This window comes from Hemiscyllium ocellatum, chromosome 19, assembly GCF_020745735.1.
Source record: "Hemiscyllium ocellatum isolate sHemOce1 chromosome 19, sHemOce1.pat.X.cur, whole genome shotgun sequence".
Lineage (NCBI taxonomy): Eukaryota > Metazoa > Chordata > Chondrichthyes > Orectolobiformes > Hemiscylliidae > Hemiscyllium > Hemiscyllium ocellatum.
In genome coordinates this window covers 40,657,981-40,674,851 of record NC_083419.1, presented here as the reverse complement: position 1 = coordinate 40,674,851, position 16,871 = coordinate 40,657,981, and the positions used below count along the sequence as shown (strand labels likewise).

The 16,871-nt window shown below is 38.4% G+C and overlaps 1 protein-coding gene across 1 annotated transcript in view; it reads left to right on the top strand.

Moving 5' to 3' along the window:
• Positions 1–10,351, top strand: part of LOC132825064 (sodium- and chloride-dependent GABA transporter 1-like) — a 62,933-nt gene extending 52,582 nt beyond the window's left edge. Inside the window, exons 13-14 of the mRNA XM_060840072.1 lie at positions 8,403–8,570; positions 10,247–10,351. Coding sequence (XP_060696055.1) covers positions 8,403–8,570; positions 10,247–10,351 — 273 coding nt within the window. The remainder of the gene's footprint in view (positions 1–8,402; positions 8,571–10,246) is intronic.
• Positions 10,352–16,871: the final 6,520 nt, after the last annotated feature.

The window sequence follows — 16,871 nt, the reverse complement described above, 5'->3', positions numbered from 1 at the left end:
CTAATTTCATTTCTCCCTCTCTGTCTTTTCCCATTTCTCTCAAGTTTACTAATCTCTTTTCCTTAAATTACTTGTTTCTTATTACTTGTTTTATTTTCAACATTTCTTCCTGGATAATTAACATGTGCATATCTCAAGTTCCTGATTCCTTCTGTGTGAACCAGTGCAATCTTCTGGCTGTCATTTCAATTTTCATGTAAGAAGCAATGCATATGTATCTATTTCAGATATCATATCATCCATATCACATAGCCTGATTTTTTTTCTCCCGCATGTGGAGCATATTAATCCTCATCATAAAGCATAGAAGTGATTTAGATAACGTCTAGCCAGCTCCGTATGCATAACACATCTCCTTTTTCAACAGAAAGATTCTCATTTAACCCATAGTATGTCTTATTTTAGCTGATATCAACACATGTATTCACAGATTTTTAATGTATTGGCCCCAGACTTGACAGGGGAAAGGTATTCCCACCCCAGTAATTATTTAGTGCCCTCTACTGGCAAATGCACAGAGAAGAAAAACTGAGATCTGTCTGTAATAAATGGTTCAAATTTTCTTTCATAACCTCACACATGAATAATGGTTCATTTGACAAGCTCCAGAATGTTCTTATTGTACTGTGCCCCACGTTATTGGTGAAACAAATTTAATATGAGCTGCTGATATACTTAGTAATCTCTTTATATAAAAAAATTGTTATTGGAAGAACCTTATCCTTTTCCGGCTAGAACATTCAAGCAAATTGTCCAATTCTCAGCACTTCATTATGAGATTCAAAATGAAGAAAATATTGGTGCAATAACTATAGTCTGCCTACAGATGGTCTGAACATATTTAATAGACATTATCAAATTTCTTGTAAAATTAAATGACAGGACATTTGTTCGATTAAATTTTCAGTGTCTTGGAACCTTTGATTGACTTTGTAATAACTTTTAGTGCACTTGTAACCTTGCAATTAATTTAGACTAATGGACTTGTTAAAAGCTTCTAAGGGCAGAAACTTCCAAGTCCCTAAATGGGCAATGGCCAATCTCAGGGAATGCTTCCATGGGCAACAACAACCTGAATCCTTAATCCATGAGGTTTAACATTGGACACCCGCCAGCCTCACCACATTATCATGACATACTTCTGATTCACTTACAGTTTATCACTTCACTTAAATGTGGAGCATACCAATATTCCTTCTATTGTAGTGCTGCTGCAAGACCACTTTGTGTGCAGGGATGGACAGCCATCTCACGCATCAGTATAGGGTGCATCTCATGGCTCTTTGTTTGCTCTCTTAATGCTCACTCACTTTTTATTTTCTTGGATGCTCACTGCATCTCTGCTTTGGCTTGTCCTTTTGTTACATTGCTACCTCATTCAGAACTTACAGCTTTACAGTACTTTGTCTTGCCTTCTAGTGCAGAAACAAAGCCATGCAGCTTGTCATTGCTATCAGAAGTGATCAGCCATGGGGGCAAGAATGTTGCTTTATGTCATTGTGCTACATCAATGACACGGCAACAGCATGTACTTCACACATCTGGCTAGGTCTTAAAGACAAGGGGAGCAGTCCTTCGTCAAATCAAAGAGTTTGCTTGGCACAGTCAGTCAAGGGCAATGCTCAATTTCAGCCCAGAGGCTTAACTTGCACGTCATGGTCGAGAGTATGATGCTGGAAAAGCACAGCAGGCTAGGCAGCATCCAGGGAGCAGGAGAATCAACGTTTCAGGTATAAGCCCTTCATCTCAACTCTGGTCTCTCACATCATTTTCTCCTGCTTAACTTGGACATGGTCAATAAGCAGTTTGGAGCAGTCAGAGTGAAGAATGACTCTGGCAAGTGGGTCATAGTCTGTCCTGCAAGTCTGGTGTCACCAGTCAGAAGTTTAGCAGTAAGTCAGTCAGGGAACTGCAAGAGATCAGTCACGGATATAGTCACTCATCAGTCTGGGCTGGTCTTCTAAATGGATCAAGGGAGTTAAACTATGGTCAGTCCTGGTGGTCAGTCCACTAAAGTTAAGTTGGGTTCTCAGAGGCCTATTTTAATAGGCAAGTTGAGAAAGTCTGTTGTGGGGATTGGAGGCAGCATGCTGGGAGATGCAGAGAGGATCAACAATTGTGAGGGATTAGGAAGCCAAAATATAAGGGCAGGAAATGATAGTACATTGGAAGATTTGGGTTACTGCAAAAACAAAAGGGTTATTGATGGCCACCGTTATCCTTTCTTGAAAGGGAGATAGTGCATCATGTTGGTTGGCATGGCTGAGTTGTCGGTCTAGAGCTCAGCGGTAAGGTTAGGAGGCAAAGACTGAAATGAAAGTGTTGGGTAAGAATGTGTGGAATATCAGAACTGTTGGCATTGACAGGGAGTGCAAGGACAAAAGAAACATGAAGGTATGGAGGGCCCCTAGGTTACTAGGTGGAGCCTGCCACTCACTCTGTGAAGTGAGACCTGTTTTCCCTCCCACCTTCATCCAAATTGATGGTACACAGTGGAATTGAAAAATGGCTGCCACCTCACCTGGATTGAGCAGACTAAGTGTTTTCTTCTGTAGGAAGATGTAGGTTCACTTGATGTGAGGCCGTCAAAGGGCAATTGCATTAATCAATCACTTATACAGCACACGTTGAATACATTTTTAGTCATAGAATTCCGTATACAAAACACATGCATGATAAACTATGCAGAATACAAATTCTGGCCCCATGTAATCTTGACAATTACATTTGTCAATATAAATTGATCATATTCATCTCTGTAAAGCAGAATTAGTCACAGGTAATTTTAAAAATATTACCTGTGAACCACAATTCACAAAGGCTATACAACATCTCAAAAGCTGCACAAGGGCACAGCCTGATTTCCTGTCACTTCACCTGCAAGTATTTGACAACATGCTCTTATATGTCATGCTACCTTTTTGGGCGATGTGAGGGATAGGGTACAATGGAACAATGATATCAAAGGCCCAAATACAGACATCCCCATCCCCCATATCGAGGACTATGCTGAACTGTCATTTGTGTGTGACACAAATGATGACAGTTCACTTTATGAAGAAGCTGTTTTGTTTCTGAGATTGAAAGGGTCACTCAGAGCATCCCCTGTGGATCAATTTAAAGCAGGGCTTATCATCATTGTGGCTACAATGCCACCAAGGCACAGAAGATTTGAGGAGGAACAAATATGCCACTAACCTCAGAACAGGTGCAACCTCTAGCTGCTTCCAAACACCTTCCTTAAGAAAGAGTTGCAGATGAGTGCCCTCTCCAGATGTGGAGGTATAGAAGGACCAGAATCCATCATTCTTAATGCAATTTCCTCCAGTTGACGAGACACATTACTGTGCAGACTGAGGATATCATGGAACACTGTCACAGAACTGAAGTAGAAATTGTGGACTGAATGGATGGGCTGCCATCCTGTCCCAGTGGCTATCAAGGTGACAGCTGCCCTACATTTTTATGCAGCTGGGACCCAATGCAGAATCTCTTTATTCTTACCCCAGAAAAATAACAAAACTGTTGGTGAAAAAATTTGTGCCAGATAACAATGCTTCATTTAATTTCCTGTAATAAGGTCAGAGCTGCAGCCTAAGCTGTAGGCTTTGTCAATTTAGCTGACTTCCCTCAGGTGCAAGATATAATAGATTGTGTACATGTCACATTGAGAATACTATATCAAAACAGACTTCATCAATAGAAAAGACTTCTATTCAGTAAATGCACAAGTCGTTAGACCATACGAAATAGAAACAGGAATAGGCAATTTGGCTTCTAGTCAAGAGTGTGGTGCTGGAAAAGCACAGCAGGTCAGGCAGCATACCAAGAGAAGAGAATCAACTGATGAAGCCCTGATAAAGGGCTTATGCCCGAAATGTTGATTCTCCTACTCCTCATATGATGCCTGACCTGCTGTGCTTTTGCAGCATCACACTCCCGACTCTGATCTCCAGCATCTGCAGTCTTCACTTTCTCCCACTTTGGCTCCTCAAGTCTGCTCCAGCATTCAATAGAATCATGATCGAACCCGACGTGCTTCATGTCCTCTTTGCTGTGTTTGCCCCTCTTTGATTCTCCTACTGATCAAGAATCTGTTTATCTCAGCCTTCAATATATACAAGGGCAACGTCCCTACAGCTTTTGTTTTCCCTTCAAAAATGAACAATTTCATATTTTTCCACATTATACTCTATTTGCCAACTTTTCGCCAACTTTCTTAACCGATCAATATCTCAATGTAAAAACTGTTTGCTACCCTGTTGCAACTTGCTTTTCCACCTATTTTTGTGGCATCTGCAAATTTGGCTACAGAACATTAGCTTACTTATTCCAAGTCATTGATATATGTTGTAAACAGTTGTAACTGATCCCTGTGGGTCATCTATAATCACTTGTACTGCATCTGAGAGGCCTGTGCCAAATACCCTGAAAATTGCCTTAATACTTATATCCTTGATAGCTTTCATGTTCCCTTTTCATTTCAAGAGCTGGATGTTGGCAAGAATAGTTACTCAGAGACTCCATGGGAGACTGGTTAGCAAGGTTAGGTCTCACAGAATACAGGGAGAACTAGCCATTTGGATACAGAACTGGCTCAAAGGTAGAAGACAGAGGGTGGTAGTGGAGGGCTGTTTTTCAGACTGGAGGTCTGTGACCAGTGGAGTGCCACAAGGATCGGTGCTGGGTCCTCTACTTTTTCTCATTTACATAAATGATTTGGATGCGAGCATAAGAGGTACAGTGAGTAAGTTTGCAGATGACACCAAAATTGGAGGTGTAGTGGACAGTGAAGAGTGTTACCTCAGATTACAACAGGATCTTGACCAGATGAGCCAATGGGCTGAGAAGTGGCAGATGGAGTTGAATTCAGATAAATGCGAGGTGCTGCATTTTGGAAAAGTAAATGTTAGCAGGACTTATACACTTAATGGTAAGGTCCTAGGGAGTGTTGTTGAACAAAGAGACCTTGGAGTGCAGGTTCATAGCTCCTTGAAAGTGGAGTCGCAGGTAGATAGGATAGTGAAGAAGGTGTTTGGTATGTTTTCCTTTACTGGTCAGAGTATTGAGTACAGGAGTTGGGAAGTCATGTTGTGGCTGTACAGGATATTGGTTAGGTCGCTGTTGGAATATTGCGTGCAATTCTGGTCTCCTTCCTATCGGAAACATGTTGTGAAATTTGAAAGGGTTCAAAAAAGATTTACAAGGATGTTGCCAGGGTTGGAGGATTTGAGCTATAGGGAGGGGCTAAACAGGCTGGGGCTTTTTTCCCTGAAGCGTCGGAGGCTGAGGGGTGACCTTATAGAGGTTTACAAAATCATGAGGGATATGGATAGGATAAATAGACAAAGTTTTTTCCCTGAGGTCAGGGAGTCCAGAACTAGAAGTCATTGGTTTAGGGTGAGAGGGGAAAGATATAAAAGAGACCTAAGGGGCAACTTTTTCACACAGAGGATGGTACGAATATGGAATGAACTGCCAGAGGAAGTGGTGGAGGCTGGTACAATTGCAACATTTAAGAGGCATTTGGATGGGTATATGAATAGGAAGGGTTTGGAAGGATATGGGCTGGGTGCTGGCAGATAGGACTAGATTGGGTTGAATATCTGGTTGGCATGGACGGTTGGATGTTTCCATGCTGTACATCTCTATGACTCCAGTCTACCTGCTGCAGTATGACTGATGACTGTTACAGAAGACTTTTAATGAGGTTGTGCATAGATCAAATTCAGCCTATTCTTCCACCAGAGCCAACATAGAGCAGGCGGTAAGCCTGCTAAAGATTAAGTTCTAATGCTGGATTACTGGGGTATCTTGTATTTTTAAGATATAGTGTGCTGCATAATCGTAGCATGTTGTGGTCTGAACAGCTCGAATAAAGAGGGGGTGTGATGAATGCTGAAGAGCTGGAAGGTCAGCAGTCTTCTAAAGAAGAAGATAAGAACTTTGAGTTGGAGAGACATAATCTGGAGCATGATCGAGCTGTATAGAATCATATATAGAACAAACCAGATAGGACTTGATTGGTAACTGCTTCCAATAGATATGATCAGGGTACAGTGAAAATTCCTTAGTTATAAATTTGTTGTTGTTGTTCAAAAGGCAAGCAGTCCCTTTTTGTTCCGAAAAGAAAATGTGCCTTTTGTTCATAACTTTGGTTGTTGTTCAATAAAAGTTAATATTTTCACCCGTTTGAAGGCTTTCTCACGTGATGATCTGACAGTGACATGATGTGTTATGCTACACCGTGTATTCAGGGAAGTGTAGGACGCCTTTAGACGGAGTTCAGAGATGGTGTTCAGGATGGGTAGCCCCTGTAACATCATTCTTGAAGCTGCAGTTACAATATAAGGAAAGTCAGTCAGACCGGTGAAAGTATGAAGAGGCAATATATTTATGATCATGAACTTCTATTTGCATTGATGCTTTTCCTTTTCACTTCCTTCCCACTGTTGACCTTATGTACAGCCAGGCTTTTAATGTAGTGCCAGTGGTACAAGTCTCAGGAGACCCCAGCAGCAGTGAGTACATGATAGCATGATGCCATAGAATCATGGTCCATGCATAATGAGGTGGGATATCTCCCTGGAGCTCACAAACAGAAACCCTCCATCAAACTCCAAAAAAATTGACACTTAGTCAATTTTTGATAAAATTCAGCCCTCAAGTCAGTTATGGTCAGTGCTTTATACAAAAATCCATAGTTGCAATACTTTCACTCTACTTGTGCACACGCCAAATAAAGAATATTGCTCAGACATTCCTAAAGATCTTGCACATCCCAGTGCATGTTGTTCTCACAATACAAGTACCAATCTGGGGTCTCACTTTAAAAAATATTTAACAGCATAAAAACGATTTACCCTAAAATGTCTATGAACTGCAGTGTGCATATAATAGAGCATTAAGATGATAAGAAATAGGAACAGGAGTAGGCTGTTCAGCCCCTTAAGGCTGCTGTACCAATCAATAGGATAATGGCTAATCCAACATGCCGCATGTCTACTTGATTTCCCGACTGATCAAAAACCTATTTACCTCAGCCTTAAATATATAAAAGGACTCTGTCCCCACAGCTCTCTGTGGTAAGGAATTCCAAATACTCAGAGCCTCTGTGAGAAGAAATTCCTCCTCATTTTGGTCTTAAGTTGGCAACCCTTTATTTTAAAGCCACGGCCTCTGGTTCCAGACCCTGCCATGAGGGTAACATCACCTCAATGCTTACTCTGTCCAGCATCTCAAGAATCCGATATGTGCTAATGAGATTGTCTCTCATTCTTCTAAACTCCAGTGAGTAGAGTCCCAATTTGTTTAATCTTTGCTCATAAGACAATTCCTCCATATCTGAACTGCCTCCAAGTAAATAAAGCATTTCCTTAAATAAAAGGATCAAAACTGCTCACAGATATGGTCTCACCAGCACCTTATAGAGTTGCAGTAAGACTTCCTTACACTTATGCAAAACACCCCTTGAAATAAGATGCAACATTCCACTAGTCTTCCTGATTACCTTCTCTGTGTGCTAGCTTTCTTTGTTTTATGTACATGTACCCCCAAGTCCATTTGTTTTGTGGCTTTGTGCAGTTTTTCTCCATTTAAATTGTTCTCTCTTCCAAAATGACAACTTCACATTTTCCTACATTATACTCCATTTGCTAGCTTTTTGCCCACTTAATTAACCTATCAATATCTCACTGTAAACTGTTTGCATTGGTGTCATCTACAAATATGGCTACAGTACAGTCACTTCTGTAGTGGTAATGCATATATCCAATAACAGCCTGTACATCACACTGTTGTCTTAATGTTATCTCCTCTGAATCATTTGATAAGGTAAAGAAAGAATGTTCATACAGTGCTTCATCATGACCTCAAAGTCTCAGCATGTTTCACAACTAATTATGTATTTTTCAAATATATTATTATGTCCAAAATTGCTTGAGCATGGCCTCAGAAATAGCAATGATAAAAATAAGATCCATCTTAATTGTGTTTGATTTAGTGTAAATGTTGACAAAAAACACTGGAAGATTGGTCCTGTCCTTCTTTGATTATTTGGTGGGATCTCTCCCTTCATGCTACAAAACAAATCCAGCCTTGATGTAGAGTTTTGTCAGAAAGATAGTATGTCCGATGTTGGACTGCCAGCAAAGTTCCTTCTAACCTGCATGTTCCTTGCAGAAGTAGAAAAAATTAGAGGGAAGGCTAACTACCAGTCAAAATTATATGCTCGGGAATGAAGGTTGAATCTATGATCCGTGAGTATAGAGATCAGAAGGCTGTTACTAAACCAAGGATTATATTGTTTCAATCAGTTGTCCCTCAATGTAATATTTGGGTCTTGGGATGAAGATGATGTAATACTCTTAACTCCTAATATTGTTTTTGTGCATTCATTTTAGGGAGTATTTCTCTTCAGTGCTGTTGAAATGACACCACTGACACTTGGGAATTATGTGTACCCCAAGTGGGGCCAAGGGATTGGCTGGTTCATGGCACTCTCCTCTATGGTATTTATCCCAGGATACATTGCCTACCTGTTTTGCGTCACAAAAGGAACCTTCATACAGGTATGAAATAAAAATCTGCAGTTCAGACTCTGAACATTGGACTTTGCTTACGTTGCTTTGCTTCTCTCTTTATTACAGTAAGCTCAAATCAGCAGCTTCTTAATTCAATTAATTTGAGACCTGTATAAGAATCCTGATAAATGGTGATGACCCATAGCTGTTGAAGGGATAACTATACACAACCACCTGATGAAGGAGCAGCACTCTGAAAGCTAGTGCTTCCAAATAAACCTGTTGGACTATAACCTGGTGTTGTATGATTTTTAACTTTGTACACCCCAGTCCAACACCAGCACCTCCAAATCATATATTATTCCTATCAGTTAATTATAAAGTTCTAGCTGTCAATCCAATTGTTTCTTTGTGTTTTTATATTAGTGTATAAATGATTGGAAGCTATGAGCCAATAACTTTCTGGACTGCAAATCATTTTTAGCAGTAAATAAAACAATGCTCCAAAAAGACATTCACTACACAAAATAACTTATCTGTTCTTGTTAATTCAGTGATTTATGTCAGTGTTTTGGCAATTTTAGTATTTTATTAAAATGCTGAAACATTTTTACATTTCTTTGCATGCTGGCCTCAGTATAATGCCAGTTTGTATGCAAAGCCTTAAGGAATTCATTAATGTTTATATAGGCTCACTCTTTTACCTTGCATCTTTATTTGGAATGGAAACAATGGAAGTTCTGTGAGTAAAGAAGTTCTTAGTTCTGTCTGGCTTTTTTTGTAAAGTTTACAGTTCATTACTGTTATAGTTTTTATTCTGATGCTTTATTAATATTTATTTTCTGTAAAAAAAATCAGGAGACTTATTTGAATCCTTAAGGTTAAGTTTGTTCTAAAAGCATTTCAAGTACAGTATTTCAATGATTAAGGTGGAAGAAAATAAACCAGCAGGACTTGCATATCTGACTGTCTTGGCACATCTACACACCAATGACTGTGGACAATTATCTCCGGACATCAGAGCAGAGATGTCTGCATACAGGATACCCGCAGCGATGAAGTCTGTACTAGTTTCCAGCCAAGTCACCATTACCCTTAACAGTTATAGTTTCAGCTTGTACCCAGTTGGTTTGAAACATTAGCTAATAAATTGCCCTAACATGTAACAATCAGGCAAGTTCTGCATTGGTTAGTATGATGCTATCATGTCACCCAATCTCAAGTCTATCCTTGTGTTAAAGAGGTACAACAGCAGAGCCATCATGAAAGATGGGTATTGCAAAATTTTCAAACGTGCACACCACCTTCACGTTGTTTCCTATTGGATAAAGGATATGTATTTTAAACAGTTAGAGTTTCACCTTATGTCCGGAATTGATGTGGACTGATTCTTTATTGAGAGGATTTGTCTGACCTGAAGAGGAAGTTCACTTCCCATTAAAATCTCAAAAGTAATGTCTGTAATTGTTAAAACCAAAGTTTATTTAATAGATTTAATCAGTTTTGTATCAATTTATGTGAGAATAATACATCCTAATGATTTTGCTTTTATGAACATTGAGGATTAAGAATTGGCTTCATTACAACTGTTAATAAAAAACTTACTTGCTTTCAGAGTTTACAAGATTCTCTGGCTTAAAGTGTTTCTTCTTTTCAAACAGTGTGTATTGATAAATTTTTATCTTTGACTTTTTTAACATCTTGTCTTTCTCTTGTTACTCCAGCGTTTGCAAACAATGACACAGCCCAGGCAAGGGGTCATATTTCACAACAATGGGCTAAAATCCAACTCGTCTCCAAACAGTGGCTATGCTGAGGCTACCGTTTAGTTCTCTACAAGTATAAAGGCAAAGCCTTTTTATTAACCCTTTTGGCTTGTTGCACAGTAATCCAGAAGTGTAAATGGATGAAAAAATAGATTAGAGTTTATCTGTCTGAAACAGCTTATTTTCAAGTTATGAAAGATATATTGTCTATTTGATAAGTACTGTAAGATTAAACACTAACATCACCTTTCACACAGTGTAATGTTGTCATGAAAGTCTTCCTCTTTCCTATTATCATCGCCAATCTGCTCAACATTGTGAGATTCTGTATTCATCTCTCTCAGAAATGATTATAACCACCAAAGGATTTGAGGATGCTAGGAAATACCATTGTTTTGCCATAACTATCTTGTGATTTGCTAAATGATGTGTCTTTGCTGTAGCTTCTGTTAACATTAGTTGGAGTTAACTGTTAGCAGATTGTCTTGTGTCCATTTTAAGATGTAGAATTGCGTATCTCATCAGTAGCTCTCTATATGGTGGGTCCAAATCCTCAATGTAATGTGTTGCCTGGTGCACTATTTTGAAGTTACTTGATAAAACAAAATGCTGAAAACAATTATTCAGAAAATTTGCTTCTCTACTGATTTACATGGCTGTTCCCTGTCATATGTTTTGGGCATAAACAGTTAGACTTATATGTTATCACTTGTGCAAGAAAATGTTAGCACACTGATACAAATTGGATCCTGAATATTGAAGGATATATCGCATTTAGGAGGGACAGGGAACTGGGAAAAGGTGGAGACATGACTATTCATTCATGATACAATTAGCATTATCAGGAAGGATAACTTAAGTTCAGGAAATCAGGATTTGGATTGAGATGAGAAATGAAACCGGCAAGAAGTGAAGGGCTTACTGCCACTGCCCTACCCCACAAACAACCCCAAAAGTAACCAAATGGTAGGATGTAATATAAAAGAAGAAATGATTAGAGCTTGTTAGAAAGGATGTACAAGAATATTGAATGCAGCCAGAGTGGAAATTGCAGAGGCACTGGAAATTATTTTTTATTTTTCCCTGGATTGAAGTAGTGCCAGAGGATTGAAAAATGGCAAACATTCTGCCTTTGTTTAAAAACGTTTATAAAATTGGCTCAGCAATCATAGACCAAGCAGTTTAATGTTAGTGTGGGGAAACTTCTAGAAACTGTTACTTGGAATTGAATTAATAGTCACAGAAAAATGTAGATTAATTTGGAAGAGTCAGAATGGATTTGTTAAGGGAAATTCCTGTTTAACTATTTTGCTTGATTGTTTTGTTATGCCATATATGGGTTTCTAAAAGGGTGTTAAATACAGTCCCACACACCAGACTTGAGAAAAGTTATAGTTGATAGAATAAAAGGAACAGCAGCAATGTGGATACAAAATTGACTTTGGGTTAGAAAACAGAGATTAATGGTCAATGGGTATTTTTCGGTCTGGAAGAAGGTTTTTAATACTGTTCTCCAGGGCTAGGTATTAGTACCCTTGCTTTTCCTGAAATATCTAAATGAACCAGACCTAGGGGACAATTTTAAAATTTGCAGATCTCAGAAACTTTGGAGAATTGGAAACTGTGAGGAGGACATAGACTTCTTGTCCATATGTGGGTGGACCGGTTACAGATGTGTTTCAAAGCAGCAATGTGTGAGGTGATATACTTTGGTACAATGAGCATGGGAAGACAGTGTAAAGTAAAGGGTACTATTCTAAAGGGTGTATAGGAACAGAGAACCTCGGTGTATAAGCACATAAATCCTTAAAGGTGACAGCCTACAAAGAGAGATCTGTTAATAATAGTGCACTTTGCTTCATATATAGGGACTTAAAGTTTAAAAAGCAGGCAAATTATGATGATCTTATCCAAGACACTGTTTAAACATCAGGTTGGAGTATTGCTCAGATCTGATGCCATGCATTGGAAAGTGTATACATTGGAAAGTGTATACAATAAATGGTTCCAGGAATGAGAGAATTTATTTATAAAGAAAAATTGGAGAAGTTTGTACTGTTTTCCTTGGAGAGAATAAAGCTAAGAGGAGTTTAAAGAGAAATGTAAAAAATCATGAGGCCTGAGTAGACAGGGAGAAACAATTCCCACTCAGAAATGAATCAAGAAACAGAAGGCACAGTTTTAAAGTAGTTTATAATAGAAGCTAATGCGTGGTGAGAAACCTTTTTTTTTTGAACAGCATGTAGTTAGGGTTTGATGGAGGGAGGTTCAACAGAGGCATTCATGAGGGCAGTGGGTGATTATTTAAATAAAAACAAGTTTTGGGAGAAAGGTAGGAGAATGGAATTAAGTTATAATGCTCAGATAGCCAGTGCAGACACAATGGGCTGAATAGCCTCATTTTGAACTGTGACTCTTCTATGAAAGGTACTGCAATAATCATGGAGAATTATAAACTTGAAAAGTCAGAGAGACAAAGGTGATGTGGGTAATGCAAATGTTTTTAGGATAGTTTCTTAGAAAAGCACATTCTGGACCCAACCATATGCAATCAAATAAGATGTTTATTAATTAACTTAAGGGGATATTTCAGATGTAGAAGCACCGTTATATTCCAATGTGAAAGAACAATACCAAGAGGAACACCCACTATCCATAGTTCATGAAGAAATTGTTGTCTTCATTGGTCAGAGCATTGACTATAGCAGTTGGGACATCATTTTACTGCTGTACATCACATTACCACTGGTAATGCCACATTTGGAGGACTGTATAAAATTCTGGTCACCCTGCTATTAGAAAGATGCTAATAAGCTAGAAAGGGTGCAAAAAGATTTACAAAGATGTTACCAAGCTGGAAGGTTTAATTATAAGAGGCTGAGATGTTTTTCCCTGGAGCAATGGAGGCTGAGGGGTGACCTTTTAGAGGTTTATAAAATTATGATGGGCATAGATAAGGTGAATAGCCAAGGTCTTTTCCCCACGATAAGGGAGTCAAAAACTAGAGGGTGAGAGGGAAATATTTAAAAGCGACTGAGGGGTAACGTTTTCACATAGATGGTGGTGCATATATGTCAGAGGAAGTGATAGAGACAACATTTAGACATTTAGACAGACACATGGATAGGAAAAGTTTAAAGGGATATGGGCAAATGGGACTAGTTCAGTTTAGGAATCCTGGTCAGTATGGACAGGTTGGGCTGGAGGGCCTGTTTCTGTGCTGTATAAATATATGAGTCTGTAGTATAAACCTTAAAGAAAAGGCTTATAATTTCAAAGATGGATGGCAGGTCGGAAGATTGGATCGGAGATATAACAGAGAACAGTATTAAGACAGAAGTGACTAAAATGCTAATAATGTAGTAAAATAAAGTTAGCCATAAATGTGAAAAGCAGATTTTAGAAATATATAAAAAAGAAAAAAATGAGTATGGGCCTACAGAAAGTAATTCTAGAGAATTAATAATGGAGTATAAGGGGATAAGTGATGAATTGGACAGTATTTTGCCCCAGTTAGTCATTGTAACAAATATACAAACATCCAATAAATAGCTGTACATCAAAAAATGGAAAGGAGAGACAAACTCAAGAAAATTATAATAACCAAGGAAGTGATATTAAAGCATGAGAGTTGCAACCTGATGAACTTCATCCAATGTCTTAAAAGAAGGGTCAAGTGAGATAGATAAGTGATGGTTTTCCTTTTCGAAAAGTCCATGATTTGGTCAAGGTTCATTTACATTGGAAAATAATGAATTTAATTCCTTTATTCAAAAATGGAGGGAGACTAACAGCAGGAAGCTACAAGCCAGTTAGTTTAATATCTGTTACAGGAAAAACTTCGAAGGCTTTATTAAAAAATTAAGGAAAGGCACTTGGCAAATTCAGGGGAATGAGGTACAGTAAACATAGTTTTATGAAAGGAAAATCGCAGTTATCTATTTTTGTTTTGGCATTTTTTGAGGAAGTAGCATGTGCTGTGGAGAAAAGGAAACTGGTAAATTCCTGTCCTTAAATTTTAATAAGGCATTTGTCAAGTGCCACATCATTGAAGAAAATAAAACACCTTGGAGTAGAGATTAATATGTTGGCATTAATAGAAGTGGTTGACTAATTATTAGGAAACAGAGAGTAGGTATGAGTGGGTCATTTTCTGGTTGACAACATATAATGAGTCAGATGACATGGGGAACTTGAACTGTTCATAATATATATGAATGACTTGGATGAAGGGACCAAAGGTACAGTTGCTAAATTTGTTGTTGATGCAAAGATAGATAGTAAACTGTGGTTGTGGATATGTTTACTAAGACAGGAAGTTGATTTGCAGACATTTTGTCCCCTGTCAACTTGACATCTTCAGTGCTTTGAAGCCTCCTGTGAAGCTGGTAGTGCTTAGGTAGTTGGCATAGGATTCCCATTTCCTTGCTCGTTTTAGAGTGTCTCACCCTAAGGGTTCAAGGTTTGAGTAAAAATTTATAACTTGGCTGCTGGTTGCTGTAATTGTGGGTATGTCCACTAAACTGGGAAGTTGGTTTGCAGATATTTTGTCCAGTCTAGGTGACATCTTCAATTCTTTGAAGCCTCCTGTGAAGGTAGGTAGGAAAGTTCATTGTGAAGGGAACACGAGAATGCTACAAACAATATGAATAGTATTCATGAGCAGGTATCTGGAAAACAGAATTTAGTGAGGGAAAATATGAAAATGTCCATTTTGGCAAGAAGAATAAAAAATAATATATTCCCTGAATGATGAGAGATTGGAGATCTCTATGATCTAGCGTGATCTGTATGTTCATGCAAAAGCTTGATATGTAACTACACAAAGTAATTAGGAAAGTTAATAGAATGTTGTTGTGAGTGCAACTGAATATTCCAGTGAGGTGGTTACGCTTGAATATAATAAGGAATACCATGTATAGTAATGGGCACTTTATTTATAGAGGAACGTAAAAAAATTGGAGACAGTTCAGAAGAGGTTTACTAAACTACAATCTGAAATGGACAGGTTGCACCATGAGACTGAATGGGCTAGACTCATGACTGTTGATATTTAAAAGAGTAAGGGATGACTTTATTGAATTACATAAGATCCTGATGGGTCTTAACAAGGTAAATATAGAAAGGATGGTGCTTCTTGTCAGAAAATCTAGAACTGAGAGTCACTCATTTAAGACAGATTTAAGGTCAAATATCTTCTAACAGTGCCATCAGCTTTACAAACTCTCTTCTTCAAAGGTTGATGGAAGCAGAGTTGTTGATAAGCAAGAGGGTGAAAAGATGGGGATGCGAAGTAATTAGAATAACAGAGCAGGCTCGAGAGGCCAAACACCCTGTTCCTGCTTCTAATTATTGCGTCTGTTTGCAGGTTGTGTGTAACATAAATAAATGCATGAAATCAACATATAACATTAAATCAGACCAATTGTTATTTGTTCTACAATACCCAGGAATCTGGGACAGAGTCAGAAAAACTGCAAATGCTGCATGTAAAATAAAAATAATGTTAGAAATACACAGTAGCTCACCTGGCACCTATTTTGACAGACCTTTGCTTGTTGCTGGTGGTGAATTTCTACTGGTCAACTTAGGTCAACAATGAACTCTATCCTGCCACTAAGTCTACTAAACCCAGTCTTGCTGGTAACTTATCTCACTTGCTGCAATGTAATGATAACAAAAGGAAAGAATTTGTTGTGAAATACTTTTGATTCTCTGATGATGTACATAGCACTAAATAATAGTTTATTTTCTCTTAGTTCTACATCTGTGAGTAATAATCATTCTGTATAGGGTACTGCATGAGACTTAATGATCAATCCATATAACTTGCTGTATAATGGCCAATAGCTCTCTCATTGTAGTTTAATGCATGAAAGTATCATGCCTCCTTATGTGGTTTGATGTTATAGTATTTTAGGCTGCGATCAGCTTTGGCTTATTCATCTTTGTAATTGAATATATATGTGTAAAGGGAAAGGAAATAAATGCATCATTAACATGGCAGTCTGAAATCAGTTTTTTTTTAACTCTGCAAGCCTTTGGAACTGAACTTTAAGGCAAAACATAGCAGCAAATAGTGAAAAAATATTCCTTTATCACATTAGTATTTACAATTAAGAGATCAAGTGAATCAAAATACAATTTAAAAAGGCAAAATGGAACAGGGAACTTCTCATTACATAAATAGCAAACAGGGAAATTTGGTGATGAAAATAGCAGATAGTTGGACAAAGTAAATCATAAAATCATGCCATGGTAACAGGCCATTGGCCCAACAAGTCCACAACAATTGTCCAAAGAGTATCCCACCCAGACCTAATCCCCGACCCCTAATAATCTACATTTTCCTGACTAATACAACCAATTTACATATCCCTAGTCACATTGGGCAATTTAGCATGGCCAATTCACCCAACCTGCATATCTTCGGATTGTTGGTGGAAACTGGAGCACCCAGAGGAAACCAACTCAGACACTGGGAGAATGTGCAAACTCCACACAGACAGTTGCCCGAGGCTGGAATCAAATGCGGGTCCCTGGGCATTGTGACGCAGCAGTGCTAGCCAATGTGCCACTGTGC